The 23288-nt window shown below is 40.3% G+C and overlaps 2 protein-coding genes across 3 annotated transcripts in view; both read right to left on the bottom strand.

Moving 5' to 3' along the window:
• The window catches only part of PPP1R1C (protein phosphatase 1 regulatory inhibitor subunit 1C), a gene marked incomplete at its 5' end in the record, with an annotated part of 44511 nt that extends 42162 nt beyond the window's left edge, over nt 1–2349 (bottom strand). The window contains 2 exon segments of the mRNA XM_079310459.1: nt 2124–2255; nt 2257–2349. Of these exon segments, the coding sequence (XP_079166585.1) occupies nt 2124–2255; nt 2257–2349 (225 nt within the window).
• Nucleotides 2350–10540: 8191 nt separating this feature from the next.
• The window catches only part of ITPRID2 (ITPR interacting domain containing 2), a 39593-nt gene continuing 26845 nt past the window's right edge, over nt 10541–23288 (bottom strand). For both annotated transcript variants that reach the window (XM_079311546.1, XM_079311547.1), the window contains 7 exons: nt 20993–21073; nt 20526–20653; nt 19401–19551; nt 18191–18256; nt 17154–17534; nt 12173–12297; nt 10541–11779 (listed from right to left, as the gene is read on the bottom strand). In XM_079311546.1, the coding sequence (XP_079167672.1) occupies nt 12187–12297; nt 17154–17534; nt 18191–18256; nt 19401–19551; nt 20526–20653; nt 20993–21073 (918 nt within the window). In that variant the 3' untranslated portion in view covers nt 10541–11779; nt 12173–12186. The remainder of the gene's footprint in view (nt 11780–12172; nt 12298–17153; nt 17535–18190; nt 18257–19400; nt 19552–20525; nt 20654–20992; nt 21074–23288) is intronic.

Consider the following 23288-nt stretch of genomic DNA (forward strand, 5'->3'; position numbering starts at 1 on the left):
GGGTCATGCTGCAGCTTGTTCAGGGAGAACAAAGGCACAGGGAGAGCTCTCCAAAATACCTTCAGGATTTGTAATCATCTTGACTTCAGTTCTTGGATATGTATTGCTGAAAAATATCAGTCATATCTTAAAATATTGACACATACTTTTGCTTCAGGAAGATGATTGCTGAATTTTGGGAGCTTGTATGTGCAAATACCAGCACTGGCATAGCTCTCACAAGTAATAATTAATAATATTTTGCAAGTGCATTTCAGAGTTTTGAGGCATGCCTTCTAGTGAACTTACATTTCTAAACTGTTGTCAGAGGTGGTACTACCATTCTTTAACTAAAAATATTCCAGTATACAAGACCTTGAAAAGAGTATTCCCAATACAGAAATTTTATATACCAGTATATATTCTTGAATTGTATACAATTCTTCAGAGTTTATCTGGGTAACTTTGTTCCATTAACAGTGGCTGAACTGCATTGTATTGGAATGCCCTCCAATAATGCACACATTTGCACTGAAAGCCTCCAGGCCTGATGTTCTATTGAATTTAAGAGAGGGACCAGGAGCATTTAAGCTAGAAACCATTTGAAAAAAACCCCTCAATGTCAGTGCATTTGCTCTTTTTCATTTGCTGAGCCAACATCTGTATTTAGCTGGGTTCAAATTTTGCTTTCAGAGGTGTAAATGGAAAATTACATCATCAGGGTTAATGGGTTTATTCCAGATTAGTGTAACTGTAGCTGACTGTAGAATTTACTATTTTAATTTCATCACACACCCACAGTGAAACTGTATAGCACTTGGAATCAAACTCAAAACACACACAAAAAAAAGGACTGCCCATAAATACCAGGCAGAAAATAGACTACAGCATTTCAAAAGCCATGGGAATTCCAGGAAATCCTAATCCTATGGTTCTCACAGATTTCAGAAAAATACCAGAACACATTCTGCTTGAATTCATTGCAGAAGTGCTCAGTAAGGTATGGACATCTCACAACTCAGAAGTGCCTGTGGACAAAATGAGGACCCACAACAATTCTTTTCTGCACCCTTCTAATATTTCACATTCTATGGTCACTCACAACTGTAGTTTTCTGGAAAAGGTGCCTGCCTTTTAGGAGACAACATCAGAATATTCAGGAAACCAGATAACTGTCCTAACAGTGCAAATAATTGCATGGCTAATGGGACTTTCAAGGTTATAAGATTCCCCTGGTATAATCTAAAATCAGACATGCCCAATAGGAGCAAATGTTCAGAAGGACTTGCTCAGAGAGAAATATACTGGGTCACCTAATTAAGATTTATCCAGTTTGCTCACAAGACTGTCTGTGACCATTTTTAGGCACATCTACACATATCTGTACCCAGTAATAGATATATTTTCCTCCTTAGACGTCTGTACTGATATATATATATATATATATATATATATATATATATATATATCAGTACATTATGTATACATATACATATATATATATATATGTACAATGTGTATCTTTTGGGAGTGAGTTAAAACCCAAAATAGCACACGTATCATTCCAACAAGGACATAAGTATATCATATTTCCACATGTATATATATTTCCAGGTATGTAAAACACTGCAAAAATTACTTAAGGACCATAAAAAAATAATGAGAAACACATGAAGCAACTGAAATGAGGACTATTGTGCAAAGCATTAGTTGTATTTTCTCATGTTAAAATCAAAGGTAAATAAAATGTCTTCCTCCCAATATTTCTGTTAGGTGACTATTATCAACTTTGTGCTTTTCTTTATGTACATATAGTACACTTGATTTGTTGAGAATGTATTCATTAAGTGTATTCATGTGAAATGTAAATATTAGAGTAGAAGTGCAGTAACAGAAAAGGCACAACAAATATACATTAATATAAACCTACCCAAGGTGAAGAAGCTTATTCTGGCTAAAGGACATATCCTTCTCCCTCTATAAGTATATCAAACATTGCTATAATCTCCAAAGTCTTTCACCTACAGTTTCACTAATACAAGCTGGAAAAGCCTTTAGGCCACAAGTATCACTTGTTCTCACCCACACCTTGCCCCATTCCCACCCCACTCCCTCTCACCCCTGGGATAACCCACTGTCCTTACCTGCTCAGCTGCCTCGGGATCTATTTGGCTCTGGAACAGGGGCACAGCAAACTGTATTTTTTTGGGGCTGTTGGGCTCCATGGTGATGCAGAGGTGAAACAGATGAGAGGAGAGCCTGGAGCTGCTCTGGGTCTGTGCCTGTGGCCCCACAGCCAGGCTGGAACAGCTGGAACTCCCGACTTAGCTCGGGAATCTGCGCGAGCCCAGCAGCTCCCTTATTCCACATCCACAGAGATGCCACTGCCTTGGCTATTTGCTTCTGCTTTTTTTTTCCTCTCTCCCCTCTCTTCAGCAGCCCTTCAGATCCTCTCAGCAGAAAGCTGAAAGGAACAATAAGCTAATTGTGTACCAGCTCACTTCTACATATGCCAAGCATTCACTCAGGAGCTAATTGAAAATGCAATACTAGCATTGCATGGCCTGGAGCCTTGGGATTTGAAAAAGAGGATCTCTCCACCGTGCATTACTAACTGCCTGCTCAGAAGTGCAATGCAAGCTCCCTCTGAGCATTGCTGATGGGCTCTTAATTATTGATGAACACAAATCAGGAAGTTTTCAGATTTTGGGGGTGGAGGTAGCAGGAGGGGTGGACGCAAAAATTCGATCTCTGATACAGTGTGCCAGAACTGCTCTCCTCTTCTCACTTATCAAACAATTCCCTTTGCTCTTTCAAATATTTTTTAAATCTCACAGTTTTAGACTTTACTAAATCTTACAGGAAGATTTTTGGTGATGATGCTACAGATGCCCATAATCTAATGGTGCTTCTCTAGTGGGTTTGCAGATTTAGACTGTGATTTCTTTTGGTGGGCTCCATTTCACGTGACTCCAGGTAATACTGAGAACACCCACCCAAATCTGAGCCAGCTCTCTGGGCTCCCTCATGCTAAGTGCATCAATGGGCATCATCCTATCCAAGTAAAGTGGGATACAGTGTTTACTCAAGATGACATTTTCTCTCCATTAACTCTAGAAAAAGGAAAGATGATTCAGACTAGTTAAATCACTTTTGGATGACTAAAATTCAGAGGCTAAATCCTACTTAAGGGCATGAAATCTGTGCCTCATTCCAGGACCAGGGAAATAATTTGGTCAATCATACCAATAGTACTCCTTTGTGAATATAATAGATTTTCACTTGTCATTTCATGTTAATTCAAAAGAAGTGTGTGAAACAATACCCAGCAATCACTGACTCAACCTACCTCTTTGAAAAACTCAGAGGAATTTGAAAATGTTCTTTGTTCATAGCACTGAGAGAGTACTAAGGATTTTCACAGCTCACCACAAGCTTATTGAGTCACTGAATACTTTCCCACCTGTGCCAGTGGAGGAGGTGGGGAAGGAGTGAGGGTTGTGGATGAGAAAAAACACTGGCTGCACACACAGAACAAACCAGCAAGTCAGACATTAAATACTTGTTTGGTTTGATTTTCACAAATTAAAATCACGACACAGTATTGGAACATCAAGCTGTTTCTGAACAGAGACAACCACACAAACTAGCTGGTTTGTGAAGGACCTGTAAAGCTTAGGAGGTGAGGATACACTTTAAGTTAAGGATCCAGCAGGCTCAATGATCAAAATAACTCTCAATGGGGGCCAAAATTCCCCTCCTCATCCAAATCAGAGCTACTGTGAACCACAGTGGTTTAAAACTGACAGCAGCTGGCAACTTTCCTGTTTGATTTCTTATGATAGTTTAGGTGGCATTAACTTAGACTTTTTAATCACAGAGTCTGGTTGGTCAGGGACTTCTAGAGATACTTGATCCCACCAGCTGCTCATGGCTGAGACCAAATTGCTCTGGGACCTCTCAGTCTGAGTCTGAGTATTTTTTGTGGTTAAGTGAAATGTTTAGTTTCATTTACCACAATAAATGAAAGAGATACACAAAACACTGATATTCTCTGATTCATATGACCATTTTTAAGCCTTCACCATTCCTACAAAGACAAAACACAATTTTCTTCATAGACTTCCACAATTAGATGTGCAATTGTACCAGTTGAGCTGGCACAATGAAGTCTAAGGCACTAAAGTAAGAAAAGCACACTCTGCTTCATCAGGACAGTTAGAATTATCCAGCTTCACAACTTCATGCACAGATGTGCCATTATCTTCAATGACAGCTTCAAACTTACCAGGGATAGATACACACCCACATACACAGGGTTACACCTGGGGGGACATACCTGGGGATCTCAAGTTGTGACTTTCCTCTTGGATTTTCATACTTGAAAGAAAACAATGTTTGTTTGTTTTGATTGCTGGACTTTGCTGTCCAAAGAAATCGTGTCTCAAAAGCATTTTTATCAATGGTATATAAGAAAAAAGCTCAACAACCTTACAAAAAATCCAAACCAACAAAACCACTTTTTAGCAGCTTCTGAAGGGAGACAGACAACAGGACAGAACAAAACACAAGGACCAATCCTTAATGGAACTGGCTAGGACTAGGAGAGAGGTCCCCCAGTGATGTGATGTGGAAATATTTGCCTCCACAAGCTTTTCTCCTTGTGTTTATTTGGAGCTGGCTGTCCAACAGTCTTCACATGCACTGATACAATAACAGTATTTTTTAAATAGTGTAAGAGGCACACTGAGAGCACTCAGATATAGCATTTCAGCATGCCTACCTTGGCTCCCTCTTACACCAATTTGCAGCACTAGAAGTCTCCAGGCAAAGTGCACTGGCATTTTCTACAGACTGCATCACACTCTGGGGAAGAGCTGAAACACATTCAAGTACTGACACATCCTTGTAGTTCATCTTCTGTTTTTACTGCACTCCCCACAATTTCAGTTTCAGATGCCTTCATGATTCAGCTAAAACTATGATGGAATTAAAAATAATAATAACTGTCCAAGATCTTTCCTTCCTATGTCATTTGCTATGTTTTGGTATGAAGCACTGCCTTTTAAAATATCCTGCTGTAGGAATGAGCTATGGAAGGACTCATGGCATAGTTCCTGCTTGAGATACTTCCCCTGGTGTCTTAGGAAAGGTTGATATCTTGTTTCCAGCCAAAGACAAGGTTTCTAGGATGGAAATTCGAGGGTATCTGTTTTGCACTTTGCACAATTTTTGTTGTGGATCTGATCTGCCTAAGCTCCTCTGGTGTGGTCAGAGACTACTGCAGCCACACTCCTGAGAGGAGAGGAGAGATGGAGTTCATTGTAAATCAAACCTGCTTAAGGCTTTGTCTCCTAAATTTGTCAGTGCAGACACAGAAAAGCACCAACTTACAGTACCCTGATCCAACAGGCTGCTTTTGCAGAGCAAGGGCTCAGCTTGAAAGTGGCAATTCTTCCAGTTTGTCTCTTATATACAGCTTTAATACCCATTGTGGCCACTGACCTGTAGTAATTATGTTGAGATGGATACAACTGACATCATCACCAGTCCTTTATAAAAGCTTTTTATGCCTTCTCTCAGGCAACTCCACACAGCTCTGACTCCTTCCCTCTGCTAGTTTCCTTCTGCATAGTTGACTAACCCTGAGCTGTCCCTTTCCCAGCCACCTAACCCTGTCTGTGCCTCACACATCTTCTAACCTTGTCTGTCCTTTCCTCCTCCAAGCACAGCCAGCAGGTCCATCCCAAACTGCAGCACACTCTGGGTCTCAAGCTCCAACTCAAACTAACCTGTGACCAGCTGGATCTTTTATAACCCCCATCCTCACTGGGCAGGCCAGGGTGTGTCCACTCCTCAGCAATCAGCACAGCTGATTTCCCAAATTCATTGGGAAAGATTGCCTCCTGCACTATCCTTATAAACTATTCTCCTACAATATGTGAGTGATCTAACAAAGATCTATTGATCTGTGCTTTCCCTGGGCTCTCCAGCTGACCCCTGTCCCTTCAGCATATTGCTGGGCAGCCCCAGCAGCATCAGAGGGACAAATGCTGCAGAGCTCATTGGCTTTCTGCTACAGCCAGAAGGGCCTCAATGTACCCCTTCCTTCTGCCTTTTTTTAACAGACAAACAGCTTCTTCCCTGCCTTTGCCCAGACAGGGGCATCAGCTTCACAGCTCTTGGCCATGAGCAGAAAGAGAGGGAGAAAGCATGAACACTGGACATGGCCTTTGCTCTGCACACCAGAGCTGTTCATGGACAGGTTTTCCCTTTGGGGCTCTGCACTGTGCCTCACTTTTAGGTGCAAAAAACAGATAGAAGTCTTCCAAGAATAAAAAAATTACAATTTTTTCTGAAATTTTTCTTTTAAAGCAGCATTACAAACAGGGTAACTCCCACTGAGCTGCTGGAAACACAGTCTGCTATTTATATATAGAAAATGCAAAGAATTTAAAATCTGCAAGGGTGGGAGAATGCAAAGCAGATCTCATCTGCCTCATGAGTACCAACTGCTGCCATAGGCAGGTCAAGAAGAAGAACAGAAAGTCTTTCTGAGCAGTGGCAGTCAGTGGGACATTCAGTGAGAGCTGTTGGCCCAGTAACAGCCTAACTCAAATTTCCATCGCCAGTTCTTATCCATAAAATATCAGGTTAGGACTTGTTTGTGTACTAACTATATATGTGGATATATAAAGCCTAGATAAGTAAAAAGATACAGCTATTTCTATTTATACAAGCTCTTTAGTTAAGATAATAATTCCTCAGCAACGTGGTTTTAATCAGAATCAGTTTAAAGTTACTTTATCTGGGCATAGAAGAACTTACTCTGTCTATTCTGTCTTTGTTCTGAAATTCACAGTTCTCCACACTCTGAAGTAATGTACAAACATTTACTGCTAGATCCTATCCACTACATCAATAGAATACACGCATCCAACACAGGAATTGAGCTGGATTAATGGGACGTGACCTGAGTAGACAGTCAAAAGATTCTTGCCTAATATGGACCACAGTTCAATAGTACAGAAAGCAAAACTCTGCTCTGTTGCTGGTTTTAGGAGGGTATTTCAGTGGGAAGAGATGCTACAAATTGCTTTCTTATCAAGAATAGGGTAGATCTAGTGCATCTTTCAATAAACAGAACTGTGTAGTGTACATAGGTTTTACCAAAAATTATATTATATTTCCATATTGAATCTTTGATCCAAAGTTGACTGACTACATCACTGAATTAAAACAAGGGTGTTGATCTAACACACCCAGAACGCTGTCAGGGTGTCAAAAAGACAGCCCTTGACTTTATATTAGAATCACAAAATCAGAGAATCCACCCACCTGTTGCAGCAGCATTCACCACCACTCTGTGGGCCCAGCCATACAGCCAATTTTTAACCCAGCAAAGACTCACCTAAGTCTTGGACTGTCAGCTTCTTCAGGAGAATGCTGTGGGAAACAGTATCAAAGGCTGACTACATCCATAGTCTTTCCTTCATCCACCTAGGCAGGTTACCTGTCATAAAAATATCACACTGCCTGAGCAGGACCTACCTTTCCTAAATTCATGCTGGCTGGGCTTGATCCTTTGGTTGTTCTCAATGAGACTGAACTCATGTGAATCTGGCCCATAACTTTGTCTGGCACTGAGACCAGGCTGACAGGCCTCTGCTTCCCAGGATTCTCCTTCCAACACTTCTTGTAGGTGGGAGTCACATTGGGCAGTCTCCAGCTGGGACTTTTCTGGTTAACCAGAGCTGATGACAAATGATGGAGAGTGGCTTGGCAAGCTCTTCCACCAGCTCCAACAGTGCCTCAAGTGAATCCCACCTGCCCTACAGACTTGTGAGTGTTTACATGGCACAACAGGTCACTAAATGCTTCTTCCTGGATTGCATGGGGTCTATTCTGCTCCCTATCCCTGTACCCAAGCTCAGGGGGCTGACTGCCCAGAGGATAACTGCTCTGTCTGTTAAAGACCAAGGAAAAGAAGGCATTAAGTACCTCAACCTTTTCTTCACCCCTGGTGACAATTTTGCCCCTCATGTCCAATAAATGATAGAGCTTTTCCTCATTCTGTCTCTTGTTCATGTACTTATAAAAATACCTTTTAATATCCTTCACAGCAGTGGCCATATTGAGTTCTAGCTGAGCTTTTACCCTATAATTTTTCCTGCATGACCTAATGACATCCTTGTGCTCTTCCTGAGTTGCCTGCTCCTTCTTTCAGTCTCTCTTTTGTCCTGGATTCCAGTGAAAGCTCCCTGTTCAGGCTGCTCTTCTTCCCCACAACTCTTCTTTCAGCACATGGGGATGGCCTGTTACTGCATCTTTAAGATTTTCTTCTTTCTATAAGCTTGCTGGACCCCTTAGTTATTAAGGACTGATTCCTGAGGGCCTCTCTGAACAAGCCAAACAGTGTCCTGAACAAGCCAAAGTCTGCTCTCTAGAAGTACAAGGCAGAGGTTTTGTTGATCCCTCTCCTTACTTCACCAAGAATCAGAAGCTATAATTTCATAGTTCTGTGATTGAAGGCTGTCTTGAGCATCTCCCACAAGCCTTTCTTTGTTTGTAAAGGGGGCACCACCCCTTGTAGTCTTACTTACCAGTTGTGGTAGGAAGTTCTCTTCTGCACACTCCAGGACTGCCTCCTCTCCCCTGCTGCAGTTTCCAGGAGACATCTGGCAAGCTACAGCTTCCAACAAGAACATGGGCCAACGACCGTGAAACACCAGCCAGGCTGTTATTGAACAGTTCATCTGCTGCCTTATCCCAGCTGGGAGGTCTCTAACAGACATCACCAGGACTTTCTACCTTGCTGTCCTTCCCCCCCAGTTCTCACCCACAGGCACTCAACCTTATCATCACTGTCCTTGGCTCTGCACAGAATAAACACTCCCTAATGTCCTGAGCCACCCTGCTGCTTCTTTGCCTGTCCCCTCTCAAGAGCTACAATCCTTTACCCCTTTTAGCCAGTGAGCCCCATCTGCCTCCAACAAGCCCAGTGCCATATGAACCAACCCATGGCTGAAAAAGCCAAAATACCACCAATAGTACAAGTCTTTAAGCCACATAATCAGGTGGGTTCTCCAGTTGCTCCTACAGCCAACTGGCAATGACAAAGGTCACTGTCATAGCAAAGTTTATAAAAGCATCCAAAATATCTCTGGCAATACTATCTGGCTTTATTCAGTGCAAATTTGATTGACCAATATTTATCAGCCACTAATGAAACTCTCTGAATTTGCATATAATCCATATAAAATTCCAGGCTGGCAGAAAAAAAGATAACACTTAATTTGCAAGGAAAGTAGCAGTTTGAATCATTAAATGAAAGAAAAACTGTCCATGCCCAGAAAACCATTATGGTGAGTCACCCAGGAGAGGCGTGTGTTCAATAATAATGATGGCTGTTCCTAAGGCACAAACAGAATTGTCAACAGAAGTTAATACCAGCTCAAATTTAACTATAGGATAGATGCACTAAAATAATTGTTTTAAACAGTTTATAGGCATTCCTATATATAACTGTCACTCAGAAAATATTACCTGGAAGTGTCTTTAAGGATGGCAAAAATTTGTTATCCAGATTATGGAAAAACAAGTGCTTTTATATCTGTTAGTTTTAGTACAGTTTTTAGAAATGTCATTTTGAAATGTCTTTATTTTAAATTATAGCCAAACCTCAGAAATCTGACTTTCATCAGCTGGATGAAAATTTGGCAGTATTTCTCATTTCTCAGGGTATATTAAATACTAGGATTTACACTGCTGAGATCAAATGTTCTTACAAGCTACAAGATGCAGTACCTCAGATACTCTGGGATGGTACCATGTGTTTTTTGTTGGTGGAGCAGCAGGAAGTCAGGCTGCTGTCTCCATGGAAGATGTTGTTGGCAGCTCCTGCTCAACTGCCACCAGCTCCTGAAGTGCTTTCCTCCATCACTCCCTGAGAGCTGCAGTTGTCACCTTTCTTGGAAAGCCACTTTGAGCAGCTCAGAGGCACAGGACCTTTGAGCTGTTCTACCTACATAAGTGATCAAGAGTGTTAATTGATTTGGCTGGGGGATAAGGGGAGCAGGTTGAGTAGGTTTTGGGTTTGTGCATTTGCAAAGGGAGGTTGCAGATGTGGGTCTGGCTGGCTGATCCCCTGTGGTGTTCTGGGATGGAGCTGAGGCTCATGCAAGCTGGAAAGCAAGGCAGAAATCTACTGCAACTTACTGCCTTGTATGGATTGCCACGTGTCAGTGCTGCCAGAGTCTGTGTTTCAGCTTTTCAATGTGCAGAGCAAGGTTTTCAAGAAATCCCTGCCTCTACTGACAGGACAAACTCTGATGAGAGGTCAAGACCAACCAGCTTCTTGGACCAGCAACACAAACCAACAAATTTAAGAAAGTGGTTTTAAGTGCCAACACTGCTCTCACATTTCAGGGTCCCTGAAAATCTGAAAGCTTTTTGGAAAGCCAAGTCCTGAGCTTTCCTGCTGCTCCCCATTCTGTGTTTGATCAAATCTATCTTTTATTTTGCTTAAGAGTAAATGCACAATACAAAACACTGACGCAAATTATAGGCAAAATAAATATTTTATTGGTTTAATATACACTTCTTAAAAGAAATCAGCCCTTGTGTGTCTTCCTAACACAATTTAAAATTTTATAAACTTTTTCATATAGTATTGTAATATTTGAAGCTATTTTTGATTAAAGACCTTGACATAGTGTAAAGAGTTTTAGTAGATGGAAAGGGCAAACGAGTAAAGAGAGTTCAAGCAGCCAAAAGGGATATTATATATCCACTAAATGTTTATTTGACCACATAAAAACTCCAACGACTTCCAATTTTCTCCATTGGAACAAACAGATATTCACCAGGCTGACTGAAAATACACTCCATGAGGGATGGAGAAGGAAAAGAGATTTTTTTCCATTTTCCCCATAATATAAGCAAGGTCATTCATGCATTCCAAGTTGACAATCCTAATTGCTTTCAGAAGATAGTATTTTTATTGCATTTTGGTTAATATGAAGCAGAACTTCTCTTGGTATGACTGCAAGTAGTCAACACCAAAAAAACACACCCCAGTGCTTAAATAAGGCACTTTCCTATAAAGGGATGAGCAGACAGTAAGGAAGCAAATAAAATTAGTTAAAAGTTGTCTTCTACACAAAGATAAGGCTTTCAGTGTCAGAACTTTAAGTAGTTTTAAGAGTAACCTCATGTCATTCTACCACTCTGCTAATAGTAACCGCCCCAAGAATTAACAGCAATTTGTATAACAGGATTCTTTCCTTCTTTTGAAGTGGCTCTAAGTAACAGCAGTGGAAACCATTATTGGTTATTTCAAGCTCTTAAAGTGGATCAGTTATTGCACAATAAATACCTCATAGAGGTCAGTGTTTTGGGAGGGGTTGTTGTGGGTTTTTTCTATTTTTTTTAAAAAAAAGGCTAGGCTGAATGTGTACGTGTTATTTATAAATTGGTTATGTCTGGAAATCTTCAAGTTTCATGATGCATCATTAGACAAAGAAATTAGCTACATAAAAATTTACAACAGGGACATACAAATAAATACAAAACCTTTCAGAGTGACACAATTTCACTGATGCTTTAAGGAAAGTAATGTTAAAGTGTCTAAGTCCTTACAGATGAACTCAAGGCAAGGTCCACATTGGAGAACTAAGTGCCAAACACAGTAGCCCATCTCAGCAGCTTTAACACATCCTGAAGCAAAACCAACTCGACACTTTCACCAGTGGGTGCTGCCCAGAGCAGAATCCCACAGCACTTCCGACTTACGTCCAACCTTAGAGGAAAAAAAGGAAGATAAAGACCTAAATTAGATTTTTGGAACCTGTTTGTTATGTTTGTCTTTTGATACTATTCATATCTAAGGCAGGCAAACTGCAGAATTCCTCTTGCACAATGCATGCACATAAAAAGTCATCACAGAGCACACTGAAACTAAAAATCAAGGACCACTCTATGAAAGCTGACAGTAGAATAGACCAAACTACAAACCAGATGATTTTCCAAATCTATCCAGGATTATCAGTATCCTCTGTATTTAATGAACTAAAATTTTATCACTTATGTTTCAAGGGAAAAATGCAAACAAAGTAAGGTTTAAATTAGCAGTGATATTTAACAAAATCAAACTAAAAATAAAACCTAGATCTTGCAGATCCCCAAAGATTACCTGTAGTACCAGTTTCATGGCTGTGTATCTTGTTTTGCAGTTGCAGATCTGCTTTGGGGTGATACAGCTGCTAACAATCCACTTACTATTTCTCTTCTTATTTCACCAACAATAGATTCCTTGATCTGAAAGGGATTAGCCAAAGTTTTAAGGTCAGTAATTTATATAAACAATGGATAAAACTAAATGAAATTGCATATATGTTTGACCCTACCAATATGCATCACCAAAACATCAATTTTCAAAACAGTGAATGGAAAAACATTAGAAGAATGGAAAAATAACTGCAAATAATTTTGAAGTTCTTGCAAATTGTATGAACAAAAACTAAAATAGTTCTATATTTCCAGATGGTAAATATATTTGTTGTACACTTAGCATATTTGGTGTTATGCTAAGAAATAAATACATTTCAACTATGCAAAGGTCTGAAAAAAAAAACATTTCAGGATACATACATCAAAAACATCCCAAATGCACTACTCTTTGACAAGTTGTTATTCTCTTGAAAAGGAAGGCAAGACTGATCTCCTGCACAAATGGATTACACAGCAGAACAGGTCCAAGTCCTTGAACACAAGCTGCTGTTTTCAAACCATTAAAAACGAGACAAATCCTAATTGCATACTTTCAGCAGGAAAGAGAGAATTTCAAAGGTTGCTCACATCAACAATGGGCCACTGGGGTTTAATCAATGCCAGTGAAGGCTATTTTGCACAGGATTGTGACAAAGCATTTATCTATTAAGTTTTATATGAAACACACCTAGGACTTCCTACTAGCAGTCATTTGAGTGTGACTGAGGCTACAACAAAAAAAAGAGCAGAGCACTGATGGCTACAGTAAAGAAAACAAAGGAGAAAAGGAGGCAAAGCACAGTTCTACGAGGGCATATTATGCTGCAAAGGAGCAGGGCATCACAAAGAAAAACAATATGGGCCTCTTGCAGGTACAAGAAATCTTTGGCACCAACTTATTTTTGGGATGGTCTTCAGGAGGGCAAGTCAGATGCAATTCCAAGGACAGAGGAGGGCAACTGGGAGAAGGTGCAGGGAGCTTAGAGCCAGAGCCTGGCCCAGGGTCACACACAGAAGCACTCAGCATCCCAGTTAAGCAATACATTTTTCTTTTTCATGTTAGTCTCCCCTCTTCCTGGTGCGTCAAAAGGATTAAGCAACAACGTCAGAAGGGTGGCAGCAGCATTAGCAGCAGGTTATTTATCCCTTGTCCTCTTTGGCAGGCAATTCAATCCCTAAACCATTAGTGGCAAAGTTCCTCGCTTCATTACTACTTTGCATCAAGCAGAAATTCAGAGACTGTAACATTATTGGGCAACAGGTTTCCAGTTGGGTAGTTTGCTGATTACCAGACAGAAGAAAGGCCACTGTGTAATAGGGCCTGTTTCATCAATACCTGAAAACCCAAAGGATACCTATACTGATGCTCACACTGATGTACAAAGCTTTAGAATCGCTGTCAGCATAGTAAAGGGCTTTGGGATTTAGAAATGTAGGCACAGGGAAACCTGCACACAGCACTCCAGCTGTCCAGCAGGCATAAGAGAGCCCCCAGTGCTCTCCACCTTTCTTCATCAGTATCTCATGGGGTGGGTCTGTGAGTATGCTACAAAACAATCACTTGGTACCCTCCTCTCAACAGATAGACAAAAATAAACCTCACTTGCCCAAAAACAAAGCTCATAAAAGCTTCCCAAATTAGCAAGTAAACGATTTAGTATGACAGACAGTCTTGTAACAAATTAGAGACTGGAAGCAAAGCAGCTCCTGTTCTATTCTCAGCTCTTCCAACAGCTTCTGGCTTGACCTTGATTATTTGAGCCCTCTGCTTCTCACCTTCCTGTCTGGATGACAACAAGGCCACCCTCCAGTGCCTTGTTTCACAGCCTGTGCTTCCTCCCCCTCCAGACCCAGCAAGGTCACTCCAGCATGGTGAGTGAGCACTGACTCCTGCAGTGACTCAGTACCACGCGTGTGTCGTGACCAATGGCCAATATTTGCCTTTTTCATTATAAATGATTTAGGGCAAGGTGCACCTTCTATTTGTTCTGCAGAGGGCACAGCCTGCTGCCAAGGCTTTCTCTGTACAAAAGACAGAAAAGCAGTCAATGAATGCTCCATCAATTATTTTTAGCAAGTGAATGAAAAATTCATCATTTGAAAAATGAGATAACTACTTCATCAATGCTACATTTACTATGCTGATACAACACCAATACTCAATATTGCATTGAAAACACAGTATTACACTCATTTTTCACAGCAGTAAACCAATGACTTTTCTTCCTAGAAAATAAGTACTATTACTGCAATATTATGTAGCTACTAAATAAAGAACTGATGGAGAGTGAAGTGTTCCACTGTGGCAAGTCTGGAGATTGGTGTGCTTCACCTCCTAATGAAAAATGGGAATGTGGCTTCTCATCATGCTTATACTTCTGATCTTGAAGTACATTTCCAATAATAATAAAAGAATTGCTTCCTTCTCTATTTTCTTCCCGTGCCACTTTTTCATTGGAGCAGCTGGTGAGATTTTATGCTCAAAACAGTAAGATGAGGAGCACAACACCTGCACATGTGAACAACCTACGTACATTTTGAGGGATATTGAGCTAACATGGATTTGAATGGAAAATGGAAAAGGAGTGATTCTCTGCCAGAACATCTCTGTCCCACTAAGACTCATTACAGCCTCTTAAAGCAAATTTTGACAGGAAAATCATACATTTCCTTAAAGTATAACTTCATTAAATGATATTTATAATGAAGAACTGTTAGCAAAATCAAAACTTCCATTGCTCTTAAGCAGAAAGATCTTTAAACTAGCACATCTTTTAAACTGGAGAAGAGCAGAGTGAGAGGGCCTGGTGACCCTTCTAGTGACACTGTGACTTACACAAGTCAAGCAGTAAGCACTTCATGTGATAAGCCTGTGAAGATCAGGCTACATTTCATCAAGAGAGCTACTGTTTGCTATTTTAACACTTCATGTTGCTGAATGTTTTTCCATGGGAGTTAGTCCATTAATACCAAAAGTTAACACCATGGGTTTTTTCACTGAAAAAATACTTTCAGGTCAAAGTTCACGTGCATTACAGCCCACCCAGGCATATCACACCCACTGCCTGGCTTCTCTCTCCCAACACAAGAGCACACAGCTACAGAGAATGGGAGGACTAAGCAAGGGTTTAATATTTGTGAGTGCATGCATCAAGAATTCATCCTACCAGATTTTTCTTTTGACAATGAAACTAGAGTTCCTTTGCGAACAACAGGGCTATTTACACAAGGCATTATTTCAATTAATGTTCTTTTTTAATCTTATGAAATAATAAAGGTTTTCCTGATATGTGTTTGATAGCATGTTCTGTCTCTACAAAATCTACCAGGTGCTTTGAGCCAATGTATCTCCACTCTGACCTGCAAAACTTCTTGTGCTGAGAATCTTGAGTTGATCCAGAACCCACGGCCAAAGAAGTTAAACTGAGGGACAATCTCTCTGTATGCTCAAATATTCATAAAGTGAGTCAAGCTCAGTTGTTTGCTGACTACTCATCTTTGAATAGTAGCCTCTCAGTTCAGAGTGGATTCCTTCAGCATTACAATGTCCTCAGTGCCACACAAACCAAATAATCTCTGTGCAAAGAGTACATATCTTTATTTGCTATCAACTAATGAAGCTAAAGAGGAACTTTCACAGAGACTAACCTCAGAAAAAATATTGACTGAAATAATTCTGTCCTTTGACTCTAGCTCACTTTTGCCCCCCCTGCTGCTTTTGCAGTACTTTTGAATTACAGCTCTCCTCCCTATCTCAGTTTCTTGCTTAGCAACCCTCCAGCATGACACCACTGCCCTGACATGGATTTTTACAGACAGCCTGGATACAAAAGCCACATCCTGACTTCACTGTAGAAAAACCAGCACAGTGCAAGGTGTGCTAAATATCTAATGTGCAAAGTCTTCTGATCAGTGGCCTGCATCTCATCTGTTTCAAAGACAAAGCTTAGGCAAAGCTGGTTCCAACTACCCACAGCCTCAACACAAGCAGACTGGAAGGTACCATGGCATTACAGCCTGGCCTGTTGGACATTTCTAAGCACGACATCTTACCTAGTATCATGGCCTGTGGCAGAGCCCTACAAAAGCTCCAAGGGCCAAGCCAAAGGCTAAGGGTCCAATGACCCTTGGCTGAAGCCTAAGTGGTGCCCCTCTTGTGAAGAGGGAATAAAATCCCCAAGTTTTCAATTCCCATTTCTGCATTCAGAGCAAAGTTCGCTCCACTTTTTCACAGGCACAAGTAGTTTCTTTGGCTTCCTTTCCCCATTTTTTTTCTGTCATGCCACTAACAAAACACATAGTTTTAGTCATGTTTCTTAACCTGGCCCACAGGAAAAATAACCAAGCACTCCTCACTTTCATTGTCTGCCAATAAAACTAGTCCAATAGGATTGATCCAAGATCACTCTTAAACTCTGAAATAACTTCCCACCTGTTTCCAACTTGTTTCACTCACATTCCTATAGTCCTTAGTGGTTGGGGTAGAAGGACTGGGAAAATATGCTTAACATTTACTACAGCATTGTTTCAGAAACATTATTTCACCACTCAAATGAACTCCAGTTTGGCATTTTAGCAAGCAAACATGACAGAAATTTTCAGTTGGAAATCTGAAATACTGCTTAACCAAGCAGTAGAGATAGCAAGTTCTTTCCCAGCCAGACTTTGCCATTAATTGACATGCTAACCACTACCACTGAAAAAAACATCCACTGCTTTGCACATAGACACAGCTGTGGCTCCAACACCTAGTGACATGTTCTGAGCTTTCAGACACAGCACAGGAACATTATGGCTGGAGAGGGAAGAGAAAACCTCTGTGGACAGGAGTTACAGCCAGCCTTGCCTTTAGCTTTCAGAAAACTCAGTTCAAACATCCCAGATCTCAGCCTCTCCTTCCTCACCTCCCGTATGACTTGTTGCAGCTCCTCCTGCTCCACTGCTTTGTGGATTTCATCAACTGAAGGCATGAGAGGGACTTTTTCAAGTTTGTGCTCCACCTCTGGCCTGGAGTCTGCAAACTCCTCAGAGCTTTCCACCGGCTGTCCAGTGCCTGCTCTCACCGGGGGAGTTGGTGTTAAGGCAACAGAGGCTCGGTACAACTTCTTGCTTTGACTCTTGGCTTTTCTACCCGTGTGACCAGAGCACACTGAAGAGGAATCCGAGTTTCCATGGGAGAATACTGACTCTGCACCCTCTGCTGGGAGAGTTTCTAGTCCAAGCTCTCCTAGTCCTAAGCCCAGTTCAGACTTCAGAAATGACTGCTCTCGAATAAGCTCAGAGACCTAAGGATTCAGAAAAGAAACAGTCCCAAATAAGCACACAGAAAAGTCACATACAGACAAAACTGTTTTCTTGCTATTTATTTTATCACTTACTCATTCTCTCCATGTAACAAATATACAAAATAAATATATCCTTTGCCTTTATGACTGCAACAAGGAGGATCATGAAAAGGAATGTGCCTTTTTAAAGCCAACATAAATAAAAATTGTGGCTCTTCCCCAAGCCACTGACTTTTGCAATATGGATACATCTTGCCAGAGCCAGTGATAGAGACACACGTAAGGGCTTTGATTTTTTTTTTGTTCTTTCCTTTCTGCAGTTTTTGAACTACTTATTTTCAGTAGTAGAAAATGCTCAGAAAAATAAAAAATAATTTTCCCTAGAAAATTCATGAGTTAGTACCATCATTTGTATCAACTAAATGACAAAACATCCCACTTCTACATATTCTTCTTAAAAGCTAACAAGACTCTACAGCCACTTACAGCTATAGTTAAATCTGCTTAAGGAAAATTGCAGCTTTCAACAAAGCTATTTAAGGGAGTAAAGTATTTCTAAAATTATGTGTCAAATTAATCTCCTGCAACCTATTTTAAAATAAAGCCTTCCTGGTTATTTTCATCAGTAAAACACAGAGTACACAACCATTACTTACTGGTTCAATGACGTTCAATGGAGAAGGACACGACAGATTATCAGCACTTCTGCTTCCATACATACCCTGAAAAATTAAGTCAAGTTAATGCACTTAGAACTTTTTTAGAGCTCTCAGAAGCTAGATATAAACATACTGCATCTTAGACAACTTTCTGTAAATCCAGAAAGTTGGAAACAGGAAGCGAAGCTGGTTGAAGAAAGTTTATTTCAGTCATTTTTAAAGCTGGCCCTCTTCTATAAAAGGATTTACAAATAAAAAATATTTATATGGTTCAAAGAATGCAAGTTTGGCTTGAGATCACAATAATACCGCATTTGCCTGTTCTTGGGTTTCAATTTTTTTCCGCATGACAAAATACTGAACTGGAAGATGTGGCCTGTGCCTGTGCTGCCTCCACACAAGAGGATTGGCTAAAAAAGAGAAATGAAACCCAGGAAGAACATATGATACATTTTGTCTGTGCTTCTTTTGTTTGGCTGAGGACAGAACTGCAGCAGCAAAAGAGAGGAACGGTCTTCCACAGAGGGAAAAATAAGAGAAAGTATATTGCCATGCCACCAGCAAACACAGACAAATGCCTTTTATCCTCCTCCTTGTGCTTTTGGGGAGTGTTTGTGGGAGCAGAGCTTCCCCCACTGTTTGTCAGGGAGCCATGTGTCATCCAAAGGAGCTTCAAAAGGCAACAGAAGAAAAAACTCATGACAATGGGATTTTCCCCATTTGTTTGGGGGGATATTTTGGTTGTTTCTTTTTTTTTTTTTGGGGGGGTGGGGGGGGATGTGTTTAGTTTTTTCCCCCCCATGGATTGGCAGAACTAGAGCGAAAGCACACTCTGTTTCTTAGGGAAGAAACACTGTGAATGTCTCATCTCTCTAGAAAATTAGTGTAGGAGAACTCCAGAATGCCCATCACCAGTCTCCAAGGATTTTAGACATGAGCCCTAGCTACCAAAACTGTGAAAACTCAGGATGATGAAGAGAAAAAGGAAGAAAGCACTGACAGAAGAGGTCTGCTTTTCTCAGCCCTAAAATCCCACCATGTATTGATATGCATTAACACCAAGAAAGTGCCACACCTTTTCCCCAAGATGAAATACTGACTGAAAATAGAATCTTTACAGGTCCCTTGCAACCCCAACTATTCTACAATTCTGTGATGAACATTACATTGAGAAAACACATAATGCTGTTAGATAACTAATCCTCACCATGTGTGTCTGAGGTCTGTAAGGTGAAGACATGTGCAGACTTCTGAGCTGGTCTTCCAAGGCAAGCAGACGATCTTCCAACTGCATCTCCAACTCCTGCAGTTCCATGCGGACAGACTTCCTCAGGCTCTGCAGCTGATCAGCTTCAAATCTATGGCAAGGCCATCACAAAAAGAACAAAAGCATTCACTGCACCCAGCTGCAAAGAGGTGCCACAAGGAAAGGACTTCATACAAGGGAACTCAAAGCAGAACACAGAAAAGTTAGCTGAATGCCTACGTGGCATGGAAGTCTTTTTCTATTTATAGAAAATGCGTGTCAGTCCATAGAATAAACAACACAGTGTACCACAATATTCTCCAAAAATTTCAGCTTTAAATGCATATGAAATCAGTATTTCTACATATATCGAATCAAATGCAATTTAAAACTGATAAGAACAAGCACCACAGAGTAATGCAGTAATTGCATGTTACTCCGGTGTGGTTACAGATTCCCCAGCACTCACGGCTACATTTTGGCCAGGAAGTCACTGACTAAGGCAGCCAACTGATTTCAAACATGTTTACTTTTAAAGTGATAGGCCAAGAGCTGATTCAACCAAACTAAATATATAATCAGTTTTAAAAATTGTTCCAGATCTGCAGCTCCTGGTGAGCACAACCACATGGAGCCAGAACACAAATGCCATCTGTAGCCTGCTGAGTAGCCACTGAAAGTTGGAAAAGCATCTGAATGCTACAGTGCTCATTCTTTATTTACATCTACTAAGATGGGAGTGATCTAAATCCAAATCTTTAAGACTTTTTCCCCTGCAACATCCTATGTTCAAATATCCTATGATAACAGCACTTAAAATCTGCAGCTGTAGAATCACATTGGAGAAAGGATGCGGAAAAAAAAAAAATTTGTGAGAAACAGGGATTGGAAGAAACAAAGGGTAAAAGAACTCTAGAATGATGATGCATTAAAAAAAAGAGTAAATAAGATTTTGGCAAAAACTCATCTCCAACCCTGTTTAAATTGAAACAAATAGATTTCTTGGTGACTTTGAGGGAAGTAACATATTTTCTGATATGCCAGGGTATTTTCTCTTTTTTTGTTTTTTAAGAAAGATCATTTTACCTTTCCTCCTCTGTCATGTGCTGATAAACTGTGGTCTGTTGACGCAACATAGTCAATTCCAAATCCATCATTTGGGTTCTGAATAAATTTAGATTTCTCCTCACCACTTGTAGCTCCTGGAAAGTATTCTGGAGAAATAAAAATATAATAATGAATTACATGGGAAAATTAATTAAAGTAAGTCTGGATCTTGTAACACATCTGCTCAGAACAACTTCAGCATATGAAGGAAGCTGCATGTTGTACCTTCACCATGACTCAAGAAAACAGCATTTTCAGCTGTATCACACAAGCAAACACATGAAAATGTATTTAGATTATTTCCTTTTTAACATTATTTGCAAGAAGCTCTCTCTTAAGAACAAAGATAAGGAATTGCCCAAAGTTAGCACAATCTGTGACACATTTAGGATGTTTCTTCATACTTTGTTTTGTCTCAGTACCACTCCATAAACAGGGTCACTTACTTCATAGAGAGGTAGAATGGATGATCTCTGAGTAGTGTAACCAGTGGCAGCTGAAAGATCCTGACCCCTCATCACTGGGTACTAGGGCAAAGAAACAAACAATTTAAATGGGAAAGGCATCCCCTCGAACACACAGACACTCCAAAAGCAGCCACTGCTAAAATGCAACCTTTCTGGCATTGACACTTCTGCAACCCATGGAAATATTGTCACCAATAGGCAACCTTGCAAAATGGCAGCACCACTTCTTAACTGACACGTGCACCAAAGCTCAGCAATGCAAGTGTGCTGCTACTAAACCAAATTAATCCTGTCTGACACAGTGAGTAGAAATAAACACTAACTTTTTCTGCATAAAGTATTTTATGTTTGAAAATTTAGTAGTAGTAGCTAACGATAAAAAATAACAATTCCAAAACCAGAACTGAGCCAATTAAACTGTGTCCCATTTTGAAATCATGATTATAATCAAATTTGTCAAGGGATTTTCTTCAGTTCTTAGTTTGGGGAATTTTTGTTCATTTTGGTTTTTAATCTTACTATGTTGCCTATATCCAAAGACCCCAGCTTGCCAATAACCTCTCATGAAAACAAGATTGCTGAAGAGTTTCTATTTGCATGTTGCAACAACACATGGAACAAACAGATAAAATCCAGGGGCTTGTTACATGTACAGTCATAGCACAACAAAGAACAGTGGAAATAGCAAAAATGTTTACCTTCTCAAACATGAAAAAGACAGCTTGTCCAATATAATTTTGAAAGAATTCAAAGGACTATTGATATGCCATGGAAAATCTGAAGCATGTTCATTCATATAGAGAAGTTTTGCTCCAACATGATCACATCAAGGTTTATTTTTCCTCTGCCAGCTTTCTCTGTTCCCTGTTCTATCAGCAACTTATCTACTCATCCTTATTCCTTCTTAAAATCAGAACCATATATTTAAACATCTCAACTTTTTCTTTATCCATTGAGTGTGCTACGTGCCAAACCTGATCTCTACTGTAGGAAAAATCAGGGAATGCATTTTCATTCCAATCTCTGCTGTGAGAAGGACCAAGCCCCCCAAGTGAAACTAGTTTAGACAAAATATGCTGGAAGAAGAACAAGTGGGTTAATGTTATTATCCCCACCAATGCCCTATTCTTTTTTGACTGAACCAGCTTGAGTTCTGAGCGTAATACAGAGGTTCCTTTTCCAGCAGGTTTAGTTAGCATGGTAAGTACTGAGCACAGATCAAGGCTGCAACTGGTACACGAAAGAATTCTCTAGAGAAGGTTAAATTCTGCAAGCACTTCTCCCAGGCACACTATGAGCACCACCTTGAGCAATGGTTGACTTAAAACACAGGAGACCACAGATTTCTGCTGCAGAGCTGGTCACAGTACCAAATCTTGCTCTGAGAAGAAGGGTCAGCTGATGAACCAAAGCAGGGCTGGACTCACCTCTAACTGCTGACAAGTGAAAAAGTGAATAAAATACCTGGGGCCCAAAAAAGCCCATTACAGCCTCCCACCTGCAATACGGTGCAGCCAGGTGCATGTTTGCTCTTGGGTTAAATGCACTGAAATTTTAGGTACACAATGGAATAGTGCTCACATATTCATACATTAATGAGCAGAATCTGTAACTGCTTTGCCCACACAGCCTCCTGCAGGAGCTTGCAGGATCCTAAGTTGGATCCCTACCTAAAAAACAGCAGAACCAGGATGGCAGAGGAGGAACAGCTGGCCATCAGGAGAGGAGGAGCAGAAGGTGCGGCACAAATTGGTAAAATTTACGTGCTTGCATTCTCAAGCATTTTGTCTCTGAGTGATGAGATGGACAAAATTTCACATGCTCTGACAAAATCCATTCTTAATAAAAGACTGATGGTATCAAGAATATGTTGGCTAGCTTCAGAGTTGTAAATGAAAAAGATTGGCATGAAACAGCACAGAAAGACACAGAGATCAATCACTGACATCATTATTGCAGCTTTACGACTTGTAAAGAAAAAGATACATTTTTAACAGCTGAATAGGAAGTATGTCAAAGAGAAGACAAATCAAAGGATTGACCAGACCATTTTGTGATTCTATAAATATGCAATTTAAAATCTAAAGCTAATGATTCTCATCTTAAAATTAAAAAAAATAGCTGATAAAGAGTACACTGTTCCTCCCATCCAAGAACATCCATAAAAGCTAAAAAATAAAAAATACTGGAAAAAGAAAAAAATCAGTCTGGGTCAACCACAACAAGAAAACACTAAATGCAAAAAAAATGGAGCACTGAAAAGATGCTCATAGAA

This window comes from Erithacus rubecula, assembly GCF_903797595.1.
Source record: "Erithacus rubecula genome assembly, chromosome: 8".
NCBI lineage: Eukaryota > Metazoa > Chordata > Aves > Passeriformes > Muscicapidae > Erithacus > Erithacus rubecula.